Source organism: Narcine bancroftii, chromosome 3 (assembly GCF_036971445.1).
Source record: "Narcine bancroftii isolate sNarBan1 chromosome 3, sNarBan1.hap1, whole genome shotgun sequence".
NCBI lineage: Eukaryota > Metazoa > Chordata > Chondrichthyes > Torpediniformes > Narcinidae > Narcine > Narcine bancroftii.
The window spans coordinates 186084661-186102624 of record NC_091471.1 but is presented as its reverse complement, the minus strand read 5'-3'; the positions used below and the strand labels follow the sequence as shown (position 1 = coordinate 186102624).

The 17964-nt window shown below is 39.3% G+C and overlaps 1 protein-coding gene across 5 annotated transcripts in view; it reads right to left on the bottom strand.

Moving 5' to 3' along the window:
* Positions 1-17964, bottom strand: part of bdh2 (3-hydroxybutyrate dehydrogenase, type 2) — an 85085-nt gene that overhangs the window by 59522 nt on the left and 7599 nt on the right. For 2 of the 5 annotated variants that reach the window (XM_069926083.1, XM_069926085.1), the window contains exons 1-3: positions 11249-11348; positions 5659-5733; positions 3746-3824 (exon numbers count right to left, since the gene is read on the bottom strand). In XM_069926083.1, coding sequence (XP_069782184.1) covers positions 3746-3824; positions 5659-5730 — 151 coding nt within the window. In that variant the 5' untranslated portion in view covers positions 5731-5733; positions 11249-11348. Of the gene's footprint in view, positions 1-3745; positions 3825-5658; positions 5734-11248; positions 11349-17964 lie in introns of those variants that run through there. The other 3 variants (XM_069926084.1, XM_069926087.1, XM_069926086.1) reach the window with 3 other exon arrangements.

Here is a 17964-nt window from a genome sequence, read left to right as displayed (position 1 = left end):
TCAAAAGGGGTGAGGTACCTATTTACAATGGTGGACAGATTCACAAGGTGGCCAGAAGCTGTCCCAGTCAATGATACGACAATATGACAAGAGACATGTGCCAGAACCCTAATCACAACCTGGGTGGCAAGGATTGGCCTCCCCGCCCACATCACTTCAGATGCACATGTGTAGTTCACCTCAACCCTGTGATCTGTGATGGCACAGCTCCTGGGAACCCAGTTACACCGAATAACTGCATACCACCCCTAATCAAATGGCCTGGTGGAGCATTTCCACATGCACCTAAAATCAGCCCTGATGGCACGACTCCAAGGACCTGGCTGGGTAGACAAGCTCCCCTGGGTGCTGCTGGGTATCTGCACCTAGTAGTGTCATCGGCCACGTTGGTGTATGGTTTACTGCTCACGTTGTCCGGCGAGTTCATGCCCACACCCTGCAGCCAAGGAAACACACCAACAGAGGTGCTGACCAGGCTCCGGGAGAACCTAGGGACACTGGCTCCAGTTCCACTGTCCCACCATGGAGCAGTACCCTCCTTTGTACCTGACAACGTGTGGCAGAGTGAGTATGTGTTCATCCGCAGAAGAGTGCACAGACCACCCCTACAACAGCCATACAAAGGACCCTTCAAGATAGTGCAACACAATGGGACAACCTGTGTTTTGGACATTTGGATCCGGGAGGAGACATTTACCATCAACTGTCTCAAACCAGCATACCTGGACATTAAAAGACCAGTCGTTACACCACCTGCTAGGAATTGAGGCCGACCATGCAAAACAGACAGTATACTGGTTATGGTACCCACACCTCCCATCACTGGCTCTGGGGGTGAGGGTCACGTAGCAGCTCTCCTGCACAAGTGAACGGGCACCAGCAGCCATAGGTAAGACTGCAGCCAGTAGCATCCGCGGAATGGTCAGAGCGGGGCAAAGCCATGGCCTGGAAGTTGACATCATTTCCATCTCACTGGAGCGCTAAGGACTGGGCAGGCCTTTTAAGCACACGATTTGAAACCAGTAAAGCAGTTACTCCAGAACTCTGAAGGACTCAGTGTGTTCCTTTTGATTTAGCAGCTTATGAGCCACAGACTCACAAATCTCAGACAGAAGACCTGCAATTTTCTCTCTAGCTTCTCAGTGTCCTTGAATATACATGATCATGGCCAGAAGATTTGTCTACCTTCATATGCATCAGGACCTTCAGCACCACCTCAAACATAAAACTGAATGTTCATGACACAACCACTGACTGTCCCAAATTCCCCAATCCTCTTTTCTTTCTCCACAGTAAAAACAGAGACATACTTGTTGAGGACCTTGTCCACCTCCTGCAGTTTCACACAAAGTGACTACATTAATTCCTGAGGGGCCCCATTTTTTCTCTGGTTATCCTTTTCCCTTTAAATACAGTGCATAAAATCTCTTGGGATTATCCTTAACATTATCTGCTAGATAATATCTGTACTCCTACTTCCCTTTTTTAGCTGGCTCCTCAGTTCACAAAACTCATCCAGATGTACACTTGATCCCAGCTGTTTATATCTGCCCCACACCTTCTTTCTCTGTATCTCCCTCATCATCCAAGTATGCTGATTTTACATGACTGACCCTTCACTCCACCAAGGACTTGGACTCTTGTCAATTCTTATTTGATGAACTCAGTGACTGAGCCTTCACCGACTCTGTTGTACAGAATTCCAAAAGTTCACCAGGGATTAAGATTACTAAAAAACATAAAGATTTGTTTAGGACTAATTTTTTCCCTCTATTGGACCTGATCGGCAGTTTACTTACCAATTGGTCACCATTATCCCTATCCATGATAGGCCGAATTAATGCTATTAAGATGATGATCTTACCTAAATTTTTATATATATTCCAAGCTATACCTATTTTTGTTCCTAAATCTTTTTTTGATAAGGTCGATTCTAAATTGTCCTCGTATATCTGGCAAAACAAGAATCCTAGATTGGGGAAAAAATATTTACAGATATCTAAACTGGAGGGAGGGTTGGCATTACCCAACTTTAGAATTTATTATTGGGCAATTAATATTAGTTACTTAAGGTATTGGTTGAATTATTCAGAATTATCTCTAAATCCCCATTGGGTAAATTTAGAAATTAAACCGATACAAAATTTTTCAATTAGCTCTATTTTGGGAGCTGCTCTCCCTTTTACTCTTACTAAATTATATAAACAAATTGATAATCCAATGGCTAAACATACACTACGTATATGGTTTCAATTCCGGAGATTTTTTGGCCTAAGTCATTTTATCTTGGAAACTCCTATTGTACTAAATTTCCTTTTTCATCCCTCTCTAATTGATCAAGCTTATTTACTCTGGAAAGTTAAAGGTATAACATGCTTTTCGGATTTATTCTTGGATAACTCTTTCATGTCATTTGAACAATTATCCATGAAATATGATTTACCTAGATCTCATTTCTTTCGATATTTGCAGATTAGGAGTTTCTTAGTTTCGACTTTACCCTCTTTTCCCAATCGGGAGACTACGACTGTTTTAGAGGATATACTATATTCAAAATTCCCTCCAAAAGGTGTGATATCTAAATTATATAATATAATTACAAAAATAAATTCTGGGACTTTTGAAAAGTTTAAAAATGATTGGGAAAGAGAACTCAACCTTCATATTTCTAATGAAAATTGGAATAAAATTCTGCGACTGGTAAACTCTTCTTCTCTACGTGCAAAACATTCACTAATACAGTTTAAAGTTGTTCATAGAGCTCATATGTCTAAAGATAAACTCCATCGCTTTTATTCTCATATCGATCCTATATGTGATAAATGTCAATTGGAAATAGCTTCCCTTACACATATGTTTTGGTCCTGTCCCTCTTTACAGAATTATTGGAAGGAAATTTTTTCCATTATATCTACTGTTTTGAATATTGATTTACAACCACATCCCATTACTGCAATTTTTGGATTACCTATGATAGATTTGACTTATTTATCTCTTCCTGCGGATCGTATGATTGCTTTTCTTACACTAATGGCTAGAAGATCTATATTATTGAATTGGAAAGAGGTTAATCCTCCCACTGTTTTCCAATGGTTTACCCAAACTATACTATGTTTAAATTTAGAGAAAATTAGAAACTCTGTCTATGAATCCCCTTCTAAGTTTGAGTTAACCTGGCGACCATTTATTCAATATTTTCATTTGTGGTGAGTTGATCTGGCTCTGTTTTCTTTTTATGATTATGTATGATAATTGGGCTGTAAGATGAGATCGGAGTGATAGGCGTGGTTTAGCTATATCTGTAGGTTTTTTTTAAATTCAGATTTTTTTTCTTCTTTTTTGGGGTTTTTTTTTTCTCTTTTTTCATATATTGTTATTAATTATATCTTTTTTTTAGAGATAGTTCACACCCTAAACTGATCAAAAAAAATTTTTTTATGATATATTTTTATTCTGTAATATTATTGTTTAATATCTCTGTATTAATTCATTACTTACTATGTATTTTTTATATCTCTTTGAACTGTATGTGTTTATAAATTATAATAATAATAATAAAAAGATTGAAAAAGAAAAAAAAAAGTTCACCACCCTCAAGGTGAAGAAATTTCCTCTCATCTCACTTCAGTTATATAGTCTGAATTTATCTTAGTGAATACTGTGATCCAGGATTGTAGAAAATAAATGATTTCTTTTGTTGCATAAGGAATTTTAACAAGAAAATAAGAACAAATGGGTTGTTCACCTGAATACTGCTGCAATTCTTTCAATTTCTCCTCATTTATGTCTGTTGCAATGACTTTAGCACCTTCCTTACAAAATGCCTCAAAATTAAAAAGAAAAACACAATTATTCAGAAGTAAACAATAAGTCTGTAGATGCTGTGTAGAATACACAAAAGTGCTGCAGGATCTTAGCAGGTCAGGTAATTTACTGAATCCGCTGCCCCCAATGCAACCCCCCCCCCCCACCCCTCCTTCACTCTGCTGCAAAAGCAAGGACATCCAATGGCCCACCACTTCAATTCCACACTCATTGTTACACTGACATTTCCGGCCAGGGCCTAATTCATTGTCAAATTGAGACCACCTGCAAATTGGAGGAACACTTTATATTTTTTCTCTGTTTTACAGTCAGTTTGTGTTTCTTTATTTGTATACATGTGTATGTTGAGTCAGTTATTTTTGCATCGACACTAAATGGCAATTCTGCCTTACCCGCAGGAAAAAGAATCATGGATGATGTATTTTAACCTCATTCTCCTGCCTTCTCCCCATATTCTTTGACACACTTACTAATCAAGAACCTATCAAGGTAGGAACTCTGACAATAAATCTGAAATCTGAATATTCCGTCTTGGCAGTCTCCAACCAGATGGCATCGATATCGACTTCTCCAATATTCATTAAACCCCTCCTCTCCTCTCTTTCCCTGTCATCTTTTCCTTTCTCAAGATCCCCACCCCTTCCCCCATCAGAGAGCTCTTTCTTAACCCACCGTCCTCTCCCCATCACTTCTCAGCTTCTTTCTCAATTACCCCCTCACCTGTATCCACCTATTAACTCTTACTTGTTAGCCTGTGTTCCTTCTTTTCTCCCTCCCCACCTTTTAATTCAGGTGCTTATCTGATATCTGGCACTCCCGAGGAAGCGCTCAGGCACAAAACATTGTCTGCCTTTTACGTTCTGTGGATTCTGAGTGACCTGTGTTTATCCAGCACTTTGATGTACAGCTCTCCAACTGCAAACCCTGCTTGGACTTTAGAGGAGAAAAGAATTTACACCATGCTCCTCTGCTTTGTCCAAATGATGCCCATAAGCTTAGATTTCGGTGGTTCGTTGCAAATTAGGTCTGTTGTTTTTTTTAAAATCAAAGACGCATCTATTAGTGCCCATGCTCAGCAACCTAGACCATGAGGGTTTCAGGCTCTCAGGGAGTAGCAGTCCATCGCAGAGCTCGAGAATGTGAGAATACTACCCAAAATAGAAGGAAAAGCCTTGGACATGGCCCAACAAGATAGGTAACTACTGCAGCAGACCAGCACGGCTCAGCAACCAAAGGGCTTATACTAGGCTGGTGACTGGCTTCTGGGAACCAGGTAATGGATGCAGGATTCATAAGGTTACTAAGGGCAAGCAGGGCTCCCAAAGGCCTCAGGCACTGAAAGCTTTCTCATCACATCTGGGTTCGGAACCAGAGGCAGAGAAGGTTGACTTGGATGCCTTTGGCTTGGGTTCATCACAGGAATGGACAGGAGGCCATGCACATTACAGGAGTGCAGGAGCCAGTGGCATTGGAGGAAGGGGTGGGATCCAAAGATACTCGATGTTCTGAAGGGACACTCTCTTGATTCTGTTTCTTATTTTGATAGTGGTGCTGGGCGAGTAATGCCTCTGTGTGGCTCATAAGGAAAACAAATGTTGTGTATTTTGTGTATATGACAATAAAGGAAATTTGAAACAAATTTAAAAGCAATTTAAAATATGTATGCAAAGGAATTTCAAAAGCAGCAGCTTTATAATTTCACTCATCTTTCTGGTTTGTCTTTCATGAAACATCATCTGTTCTTCGAAAATAATGAAATGAATCTCAGTAACTTGGAATCCCAGTTGAACAGGACAACTTCCAAAACTGTGCATATTAAAACTAAGGACTTACAATTGCACATGCTCGTCCAATGCCTTGTGCCGCAGCTGAGAGTACGATCACTTTTCCATCCAGTCGACCCATTCTCTGAATGAAAGCAAGACATTATGGAGAACATAGACTGAGCAAAACTTTTTGTTGTCCAGTTGTCACTGGAACAGTTCCACACTGTTTAGAATGTGTTCATCTGCTCATTGGCCAGAACACATAGTCTTGAAATGAAAGGGATTTGGAGGGATTCGAGAGTGGGAGTATCCAGGAAAAGGGGGCACAGTCACAGAATAAAAGAACATCCTTTAGAGGAGGTGATTTTTTTTTCAGCCAGAGTGGTGAATCTGTGGAATTCATTGCCAAAAATGGTTGTGGAGGCCAAGTCTTCAGGTATATTTAAAGGGAAGATTGATAGGTTCTTGATTAGCAAGTGCGTCAAAGGTTATGGGGAGAAGGCAGGAGAATGAGGTTAAAAGGAAAAATACATCACCCATGATTTGAATGGTGAAGCAGACTCAGAGGGCCAAATAGCCTAATTCTGCTTCTAAGACTTATGATCTTATTCCAAAATTATTATATTTTATCAAAATCTTGGATGAAGTCTGGTGACCAAATTTCTTAGGAGTGAGGCAAGTTTATGTCTTTTCATTTATTTCAATAAACTGGCAGAATATCTACCTGACTCTGTTTATCAGTAATCCTGGAGTGACTGGGTGGTTCACTGATCTGAACCAGACCATCAGCACTTGGTCAGGAAGTGCTGAAATGCCAGTCATCAGCCACATGAGCTCTTTGCTGCTCCTCATGTCAGTCCTTTGCCAAAATATCTTGATGCATCATGGTGGAGAGTTTCCATTTAAGTCATGAAGTGTAGTTTTGTGAGTGAAATTTTCTGCACAGATGACATTGTTTGGAACCAGGAATAGGCCACTTAACCCCTGGAACCTATTCCACCATTCAATCAGATCATGGATAAGGTGAGGTGTTGCACTTTGGGAAGTGAAATGTTAGGGGGAATGTATTCAGTTAAAGTTAGGTGCAGAGGGATTTGGGGTGAGAACCATATCAGCACTGAAACAAGACCTTCGGCCATCTAGTCCATGCCAAACTATTATTCTGTCTCAACTCACTGCTCTGCACCTGGACCAGACCATATCCCTCCATATCCTTACCAGTCCAAATTTTTCTTAAAATGTTAAAATTGAGCTTTCAATCACCATTTCAGCTGGCAGCTTGTTCAACATGCCCACCACTCTCTGCATGAAGAAGTTCCCCTAATGTTCCCTTTAAACATTTGACCTTTCACACATAACCCATGTCATCCCATTCTTATCTCACCCAACCTTTGTAGAAAAAGCCTGTCTGCATTTACTCTATCTACACCCCTCAGGTTCAGGTTTACATGTCCCTGAAAGTGGGCAAGTAAGTTGACAGGGTGGTAAAGGTGTATGGTATGCTTGCCTTCATCAGGCAGGGACCTGAGTACAAGTATTACAGCAATCTCAAACTTTACTTAGGCTGCACTTGGGAACATTATGTGCCTTTCTGGTTGTCCCTATACAGCAAGAATGTGGAGGCTTTGAAAAGAGTACAGAACAGATTTATCAAAATGTTACCTGGATTATAGGTTAAGAGCTCTGGGGAGAGGTTGGACAAACTTGGGTTGCTTCCTTTAAAGCATCAGAGGCTGAAGGGAGACTTGATAGAAGTTCATAAAATTATGACAGGGATTGATAGGGTAGTCAGTCAAAATCTTTCTCCCAGGGTAAAAATATCACAGGAGAGATTAAGCATTTAAGGCAAGAGGAGCAAAGTTTAAAAGAGATGCACAGACCAATTCTTTTGTTTACACAAGAAGATGGTATGCAACTGGGGTAATGGTGGAAGCAGATCTAATTAGTGTTTAAAGGTGTCTTTATTTATTTTATTTACAACACGATAGAAGCACATTCCAGCCACTTAAACACATGCTGCCCAATTACACCCAATTAACCTACAACCTTGTATGTTTTAGAGGATAGGAGGAAATCTGAGCACCTAAAGAAAATCACGTAGACACGGGGAGAACGTACAAACAGCTCCAGAACCTGGGTCTCTGGCACTGTAATAGTGTCACGCTAACCACTAAACTAATTGGGTTAAAGCTTTGTACACTGGACCTACAGCAAGGGTAATGAAAAATGGTCTGATTTCAAAATCTTTTAATTTATCTCGTTCTACAGGACAGGGTTGTGCTCTTTCTCCTGCTTTGTTTGCTTTGGTAATAGAACCTTTGGCTCAAGCTGTTCGGCAAGATTTTAATATTAAAGGAATTACAGTGAGAGAAAATGAATATAAGATTAGTTTGTTTGCAGATGATGTTTTGATATATTTAACAAATCCAAAAAATTCATTGAAGTCATTACAAGATTTGTTGAATCAATATGGTAGGTTATCAGGATATAAAGTTAATTGGGAAAAGAGTGAGATTTTACCAAGAACTGAGGAAGATTATTCAGATTGTAGGCAAATTATTAAATTTAGATGGTCTAGTAAAATTAAATATTTAGGAATAGTTGTAAATAAAGAATATCAGGATTTATATAATTTAAATTATATATCTTTAAGATTAAAATTGATTTAGATAAGTGGAAAGATTTACCATTGACTTTAATTGGAAGGGTAAATTGTATAAAGATGAATATTTATCCTCGAATACAATACCCTTTTCAATCAATTCCGTGTTTAATACCAAAAAAATTCTTTATGAAATAAATAAAGTAATTAGGTTATTTTTATGGAAAGGTAAATTGTCAAGAGTTTCTATTCAGAAGTTAACTTGGCATTATGATTTAGGTGGTTTACAATGACCTTGTTTTCAGAATTATTATGAGGCAGTACAGTTGAAGTTTATTAATAGATTATTTGATGATGAACAACCTCCAAGATGGGCAAAAATAGAGATGGACCAGATTTTTGAAAGTAATATTACTCATTTTATTTATAAATGGAACCCTTCACTGTTACAAACTTTTAAATTACCTGTTTTACGACATATAATGAATATTTGGTATAATCAAATTTACTTTTAATTCTAAAGGGATAATATCTATAAAATCACCAATATATCAAAATAAATTAATTCCTTTTTCTTTACATAATCCTTATTTAAAAGACTGGGAAACTAAAGGAATAGTTAATAAATTGGATTGTTTTGAGGCAGGGAGATTTTGTTCCTTTAAAAGGTTACAGGAGAGATATGGTATTTTGTCAAATTCTTTGTTTGTTTATTATCAGCTTTGCAGTTTTTTGAAGAAAAATTAATTTTACCAAGTCAAATTAAATTTGAGTTATTAATTGCAAATAAGGTTGAAAAAGAGTTTATTTCAGATATGTACAGATTGTTTCAAGAGAAAATGGAGAAAGTGAATATGAATAAGGTTAAACTGAAATGGGAAAAAGATTTAGATATTGTTTTGACATGGGAAGAATGGTCAAAAATGTGTATGGATAGTGTTAGAAAGTTAATTAATGTGAGGTACAATATGGTTAATTACAATTTTTTACATCAATTATATTTAACTCCTGAAAAATTGAAGAAATATGGATTTAGTTTAACAGATTTGTGTTTTAGATGTGGAGAGCAAAAAGTTACTTTTATACATTCAGTTTGATTATGTAAGAAAGTTAAATACTTTTGGGAGGAAGCTGTAAGGTTTTTGAGAGATTTATTCAAAATAGATTTGCAATTGGATCTATTGATGTATTTATTAGGTGATATCAATGTACCAGTTGTAGAGTCACGAATGATTAAATTGTATTTAGCTTTTTTAAGATTAGGGTTAGCAGTAGTGAGAAAATGTATAGCTGTTACATGGAAAAATGATGTACAATTGAGTATGCAGAGATGGCATAATGAATTAAAAATCATGTTTATATTTAGAAAAAATAACATAATTTGTGAAATAATTATTCTTTTTTGTGGATATGTGGGGTTTATATTTAAAATATATGTCTATAGAACTTAAGTAAATGTTGTAGAGTTGGCACGCCAAATAGAGAATATTTAATACGTTTTTTTAAGACTCGTGGGGGGGAGAGCAGATTGGGGTTTTTTAAAGTTTAGTAAGGGGGAGGGGTTGCAGTTTATAGTTTTTTTGTATTGTATTATTATATTTGTATTTTTCAAATTATTAAATAGATTTTAAAAAAAACCCACTAATCATGTCACCCAGGCACATGGAATACATATTTTAGAGATACAGCAGAGTAAAAGGTCCTTCCAGCCCACAAGTCCATACCACCCAAGTGACCAATAGACTGACTGACCCGTACATCTTTGGAACATGGGAGGAAACTGGAGCACCCAAATGAAACCAATTTGTCACAGGGAAAATGTACATACTCCTTACAGATAGCGCCAGATTTGAATCCAGGACACTGACACTGTAATAGATGTATATAATGGGAATAGAGGGATCTGGATCACATGCACACAGAAGTTTTAGTTTAACTTGGGCATCTGTGGGGCACATAGCCTGTTCCTGCACCCGCCCCATTTTTTTCTACAACCTTTGACTACCTTAACCACCATTCCCAGTTACCCTCCTGATTCTCCCAATTTTGCCTTAACGTGTTTTTGGATAAGTAATTTGAGGATTTTGCAGGGCTCAACATACAGAAGGGACTCAAATGAGTAGGTTGCAGGGTCAGGGTAAGGCACAAGAGTGAGATTTCCTTCCCTTGAAGGATGGCGATGCTTGGAATTCCCTATCAGGGAAAGCTCTGGAGCCATCATGCAACATATTTCAAGAAGAGATCATTTTGAAACATAAAAAGCAAAAGGAACAGCAGCTAAACGAAAGATGTCATCAAGCTGGAAAGAGTGCAGAAAATATTCACAAAAATATTGCTGGGACTGTGGCGGGGGTTGAATTAGAGAGGTTGCAGAGTCTATGATTTTATTGAGGCTGAACAGAGACTTGAATGGGGTGAATAAACCGCGAGATGTCATTTTCCCAGGCATAGGGAATCTAAAACTAGAGGTCGCAGAGTTAAAATATCCCCAGGCCCATTTTTTTCCACACATTGGCAGTGGGTATATTGAACTAGCTGCCAGCGGAATGTTTAAAAGTCATTTAGATAGTTATAATCAGGACAGTTTACAGGGAAATGTGCCAAATGCAGGCAAATGGGACTGCCTTGGGTAAACTTGGTCTGCATGATGTAGGGCCGAGTGGCTTCCATCTCTGCTCCAAATCTGACACGATGGAAGAGAATAGGAATGGGGCATGGAGGCAGCGGAATGGGATTTGAGCGGTCGAACAGGCTCGAAGAGCCCAATGCCGTTTCTATTGTGCGCGCTTCTGGAAGTTCAAGGTTAACAGGTCGTTTCAAATGCTGCTAATGTCCTGACTTCAAACATCAGGAACGACAAACAGAAAGCAAGAGTTTGGTAAAGAGCAGCTGGGTCGGCACGGACATGGAGGGCCGAAGGGCCGCCGTCCCCGGGTGGTTGCAGGAACTAATAGCGCCGACTTGTTTCTCCGCCAGTCACCGGTCGGAGTCAACGCCTCCCCCACCCGGGCCGGCCCGCCACCCGCATGTCGCAAGGGACCGAGACGGTGCTCACCAGATACCGAAACACCGGCAACGTGTCCTCAGTGCCCGCTCCCTCCCACCGGAAGAGCCACTGACGGGGACTTTGCTCAGGGTGGAAGGAGGGAGGGAGGGAGTGCGCTCGGAGAACCATACACCACTGCCACATCGTGGCCGGGCCCGGCTCTGCAACCCACCGTCATCCGCGGGACCTCCATCAGGATGCCAAGGTCCTTCTGTGACCACCCACGTAACAAATCATTTCTATACATGTCAGCCCACAAAACAAGAAAAAAATAGATACATCTAAGTCGAGAATTCCTTAATAAACACAAGAAACAACCATTTGATTTGATCTGGAAAACCATGTTAAACCTATTTGCTGAGTTAAGCCAGATTTTAAAAAAAGTGGGGGTAAAAGAACTAAAAATTACACTTAATCTACCCCCTCCCTCTAAATAAAATCGAAAATGTGGATCCAAGGGTGACCCCCTGTGGAGCTCGTGGAAAGAACCAAAGACTTGTTGATCCAAACCAAGGCTTTTATTAGCAAAAGACCAGAGCTCTTCACAGGTGGCCGACCAGTCCGACCTGGCTAGGGACACAACCCTTTAAGGCCCAGACAATAGGTGTGGCTTAGCTCTCAGCCAATCGCTGTAAGCACAGTCTAGATACAGTAACTATATACACTATGTACATTGGTGATAGATGTACTATCACACCCCCAGACGTCAGACAGTGAATCTTCAGAGCTCACGATAATTCTTAATTCTTCCAATTATAATAAAATTCTAAGAATGGGCCCCACAAATTTATAAATTGAAATGTTCTATCTTTAATATCTTATCTAATTTTCTCCAAACTTAAATAGGACATTATGTCATAGAACCACTGTGCATGACAACCACTTTCTATTTCAGTAAGATTGCTCGTGTAAAAGCTAAAACTTTTTCCTGTGATGCAGACATAGTTTATCTGGGTCATGAGAAAAACCAAACTGAGCAATTTACAGGCAAGGTTCTAAATTAATCTTAAGAATCGTTGATAAAGTTTGGAAAATGTCTTCCAGGATCTCTCTAAATTTGGGCACTCCCAAAACACATGGATCAGAGAAGTTTCAAATATTTTACATTTCTCACAGTGGATCAATATCTGCATAAAAATGAGATAATTTAAGTTTGGACATAACTTCGTGTACTACCTTAAATTGTGATAAGCAATGCCTTGCACAAAATGAGGAATCATTAATCAATCTGAGAGTAGAGTACAAATCTTCATCTGAAAATGTTATATTCAAATCTTATTCCCTTGATCCCAGCCATTGAGGCTAATTTTAAATCCAATAAATTATTATCAATACATGATATCAATCCACCATGAAAATAAAACCCTGTTAAAAAATAGGTCAAGAATATTAGTATTTGAAATTCACTGGAAATCAGAAAGCTTAGAGTAGAACTCGCCAAGGAAAAACCATTAAGCCCAAAGGATTTCTTAAATTGAGCCCATATTCTTACCTATTTCTCATTACGGATTATGTGTCAATGTAGAGAAGGAAAATGATTTTAAAAATTCTAAAATGGCCAACATATAGGGTTTTTAGACAACAGGCATGTACAGGTACACGATCCTTTATCCAGATATCTAAAATCCAGAAAGCTCCAAAATCTGGCAAGTGGGGAGAGAGGCGGTCGGGGGGGGGAGACCAGCAGCGCGAGTCAGGTGGGCGAGGGGGGAGACTGCAGTGTGAGTCGGGCGGCCGAGAGACCGGCAGCACGAGTTGGGCGGGCGAAGTGGGGGGAGACCAGCAGTGCAAGTTGGGAGGTCCAGAGACCGGCAGCGTGAGTTGGGAGGCTGAGAGACCGGCAACGCAAGTTGGGCAGGCGAGGGGAGGTGGGGGGGAGACGGCAGGGTGACTGGAAGGGAGTGGGGGTGGATACGGCAGCACAATTTGGGTGGGCTTAAATCTGGCTTTCCGAAATCCAGAAAAATCTGAAATTCGAAACACACTGTCCCCCAAGGGTTCTGGATAAAGGATTGTGTATGGGACAATCAATTAAATTTGCTGTTATGTGGGCAGTCTAAAAAGGAAAGTGCAGGAATTTTTAGTCAAATTCTGCACTATGATTTATCCTGCAGGACCCCTACTACTTTTCGGGGGAAGCCTGCAGACTAAATCGCACCACAAAACTCACTTCAGTTGATGACTCAGGCCACGTTGCTCTACATAAAATTACTGGCACTAACGCGCCCATGAACTTGAGTGCAGTGTAAACAACCACAAGGTGAGTAATTATCTTAATTTATGTTAAATTTTTCACAGATTTTTCCAACATTGCTGTGTAAAAAACACTATAGAAATTTTTTTTGGAGAACTGCAGTTCCATTTCTACCCAGAAGGGGCAATTCACTGACTTATCCAAATGTAATAATAAAATTAAATTACATATGTTAATCGCCCAATAGTATAATCTAAAATCTGGAAATGATAATTTTCCATTCCTTATAGTCTTTTGAAGATTATTTTTGTTTATACGTGGTTTCTCCTCCTGCCATATGTAGATAGAAATAAGCAAATCTAGTGAACTGAAAAAATACTTGGGAATAAAAATTGGTAACGCTTGAAAGAGATACAGGAATTTAGGTAAAATGTTCATTTTAATCGAATTAATATGACCCATCATTGTAATAGATAGGGAAGACCAACCAGATAATAGTAGTATAATCTTATTGAGTAATACTGAGGCGGCCCGCTGTGGCGGCGATTGAGCCAGCGTTCTGGACGGTGAATGCAACCAAAAGTCAAAGGTCACTGGCCCCCACAAGCAAACTGGTGGGTGAATGGCAAGGGCATCTTAATGGCCAGAGACCCCAAAATGGTGCTGGCCTTGATGCACAGACAACAGACAGGGACGGTGCGTGGGGAAGAAGGGCATTGTTATGTAGGAAAGTACCCCCATGCTGGAGACACACTCTTGTTATGCATATTGTGATGTCAGCCAAGGGGGGCCATGGTGGGAACAGTTAGTACAAGTATAAAAGTCGGGCCTGTACCCTAATAAAACTCAGAGCTTAACCTAACTACACTTCGTGCGTGTCTTCTTTTGAGTAGCTCGTGACTACAATACCAGAAAATTCTCTTTCACTAAATTTTTGTAACTTTCTGTAATTGTAATTCCTAAATATTGGAATTGATCTTTCACTATTTTAAACAGAAAATTGGAATAAAACCCGCAAAAGCACCTTTTGAGGGTAAAAGTTCACTCTTCTGTAAATTTAATTTATAACCTGAAAACTAACTAAATTGATCAAACAAAATTATTATTTTTGGTATAGAAACTTCAGGATTTGAAATAAAAAGCAATAGTAATCTGCATAAAGTAATACTTCATGTTCAATTCCTCCTCTAATTATACCTTCAAATTCTCTACACTAGTCATTATCTAAGTAGGCTCTTCAGCGCCCCCCCCCCACCCCAGCAGTGGAAAGATCCAAGGGGCGGTGAGGGAAAGGGGGCTTTCCAAACCTTCAGTCTTGTTATTGTTCGGTCTGCTGCAAAGTTAATGTAGAAACCAATTTTCTGACCAGATCCAGGGTGGCAGTAGTGAGCAAAATAAACGGCAACAAGTTCTCACAAAAGCTGGTATCGGTGGCCACCATGTAGTACTGGCGTCACTACCCCCCGCTCATCGCCACCGCTAACCCCTTCTCAGCACCGCAACTAACCTTCCACACAGAGCCACTACTACCCCCTCCCAGTGCCGCCACTAACCCCCTCTCAGCTTCGTCACTATTGCCATCTCAGCTCCCCCACCATTCCCTCTCAGTGCCGTTACTAACCCTCAGCATCGCCACTAGCCCCCCTCAGCGCCACCACTACTCTCCTCTCATTGCCATCACTAACACCCCCAACCCCATTCAATGCCGCCACTAACCCCCAGAACCTTGTTTAGCAGCACCACTAATACCCCCCAGAGTTGTTGGATTGAGGGCACCCAGGATGTGGCCTGGAGGCCAAGGGGATGGTAGCCCAATAAAGTTGGAGAACCATTGCTCTACACTGTCAGAACTAACAGTTCCAGTACTCTATCAAAAAGCAAAGGACTTAACAGGAACTATCAAACACTCCTTACTCATTGATCTCTCTCTATAACTCTGCATGGAATTTTCCTGGTGTACTTTATATGTTTGAGCTGAAGTCTATTGTCACACAATAAGTGCCACAGTGAGAAGGGTTCTTTTGCTAATACAATAACCATTTTAACAATGAACAGCACACGTATCTCGGGTTGCCAGGTGTCCCGTATATACAGTACATGACCTGTATTTGGACCTTTTCAAAACCATTCTAAAGTATGTGTACAACTTGTTCATCGCCTTGCCTTCTTGTCAATTTTCTTAGTAACCTCAAAATATAGAATCAGATTTGTGGGGCAGGATTTTTGTTGCACAATACTTTGCTGATTTTCCAAGAAATCTTAAATCCTGTCCTCAAGAATTTTGTCCAGTAGTTTCCCAACTATTGATAGAAGGCTGACCAGCCTTTCAGATGTTTGCCAGCTTATTCTACGGCCCTTCTTGAATCTGAATCCAACAGTAGCTATCCTCAGGTCTTCTGGTACCATACCCATGGCTGAAGATGATGGAATAATTTACAACAGTCCCCCAATAATCTCCTCCTTTGGTTCCTGAAATACCATGGGATAGATTTAATTGCACCTTTTCCAACTTAATATACATCAATTTATCTAATACTTTCTCTTTTTGTAACATTAAAGAGGAATTTGGACAGGTACATGGATGGGAGAGGTATGGAGGGCTATAGACTGGGTATAGGTTAATGGGACTAGGCAAAAAAAATGGTTTGGCACAGACTGGATGGGCCAAAGGGGCCTGTTTCTCTGCTGTATTGTTCTATGGTTCTTTCCTGATAAACACATACTCCAGACTATCAGTGTGATCCTCCACTCACTCCCTATCCTTCTCCCTGATGAATACTGATACAAAGTATTCATTCAGAACAGCACTCGTATCTCGGGTTGCCAGGTGTCCCGTATATACAGTACATGTCCTGTATTTAATTATTTAATCCTGTATCCTTTCTTGACTTTATCAGGATGCCTTAAATGTCCTGTATTTTAACAAAAAAGTAAAATGCAAAATTCAGCGGTTTAGAACTGTACGATTTGGAATTTTCAATAATTTTATTTGTACTACTTGAATTTTACTTCATTAAAGCTATAACGTTAAATAACTCCACTATTACATTGAAGAAGGTCAAACGAAGACAGCAATAATGTTTGAAACCGCAGCCAACGAATGCATATGTGACACCTTTCATTGCTATGTGTCACGTGTGCATTCGTTGGCTGCAGTCACTGGCTGCCACCAGTCCATTAGTTATGCATTTGCAGTTGTTAGTGACGGATCAGTGAAATAACCAGGATTGATTTTTTTTTCACTTCTTGCTTTGGTAAGATAGCAAAATATTTTTCATTTGTGTTTTGTAATTTAACCCAAACATGTCAAAACAAAAGTGTAAATTTCGTGATGAATTCTCTGAAGAATGAACATTTACTAAACATGGGAAAAGTTGTTTTGAAGCTCTTTGTAGAGTATACAATTGTTCATTCAATATCGAAAATAGCGGGAAGTCTGATATAAAGCAGCATACACACACAAGGAAGCACAAGAGATGTAGGCTTTCCTCAACTTCAAAAGAAATTGTTAACAAATTTCTTGATTAAGAGAAATACAGAAAAAGAAGATGAAATAATAGCTACAGAAGTTGTAATGGCTTTCCATCATCAGTTGTTCAGCTTAAATGATTGTATGAATATACTTCTACCAGAAAGTTTCTGATTCCATAATTGCATCCAAATTTTCAAGTGCCAGGATGAAATCTACTGCAATAGTGAAAGATGTAATAGCTCCATATTACCAATGCAGAGATTCTCAAAGATATAAACACCTTGTCTTTTTATGACATATCCACGGATACCACAACGCAGAAATTTTTTTTCCTTGTGCAAATTTTCTTCTGTTGCGAGTAAAATCCCTCAGAAACGATAGCAAGCTTTTACAGAGAAACTCTTATTGAGCTAGGAGTTAACGAGAAATATTGTACAGCTTTTGGTGGAGATAATGCAAATACTAATTTGAGTGGACGTTTGCGTAAAGGTATGAACAACGTCTATTCAAATTAAAGCAAATCATGAATGATTCTATGGAAGGTGTTGGCCGTCCTGCTCATATTCTGCTTAATGTTGTTTAAACCACATCTGAAGTCCTTTCTATACTGTTTGAATTGAGCGATGAAAGGATTTTTATGATTTTGTTGGCATTCAGCATTCTTCAGTTCTCTCGCATTCTAAAACCCTTTAATAAATACAGTTGAGAGAATCCTCAGTTTATTTGAAGCATTGAAGTCAGACTTTAATTCCGAAGAAAATGACCCAAAAAATGTTGTTGACTTTTTCAGTCATCCATTAAGCGATGCCTACTTATTTCTTGTTCACAGACTCAATATCTCTTTAGCAATAGGATTACACACATTGAAGAAAAAGTGTAAACAGCATTATTGAAGAACTTAATTGCTTAAAGGAACCAGTTGACTGCGTAAAAGAAAGAATTGATGAAAAGTTTATCCCTCTAAGAGTCAAGGCTTGCCTTAAAAGTGCCAACATTACTTTTGAACAGAAAAAGAAGTTCCAATGTGAAGTGGATAATTATTACGGCACCTGTTATGAC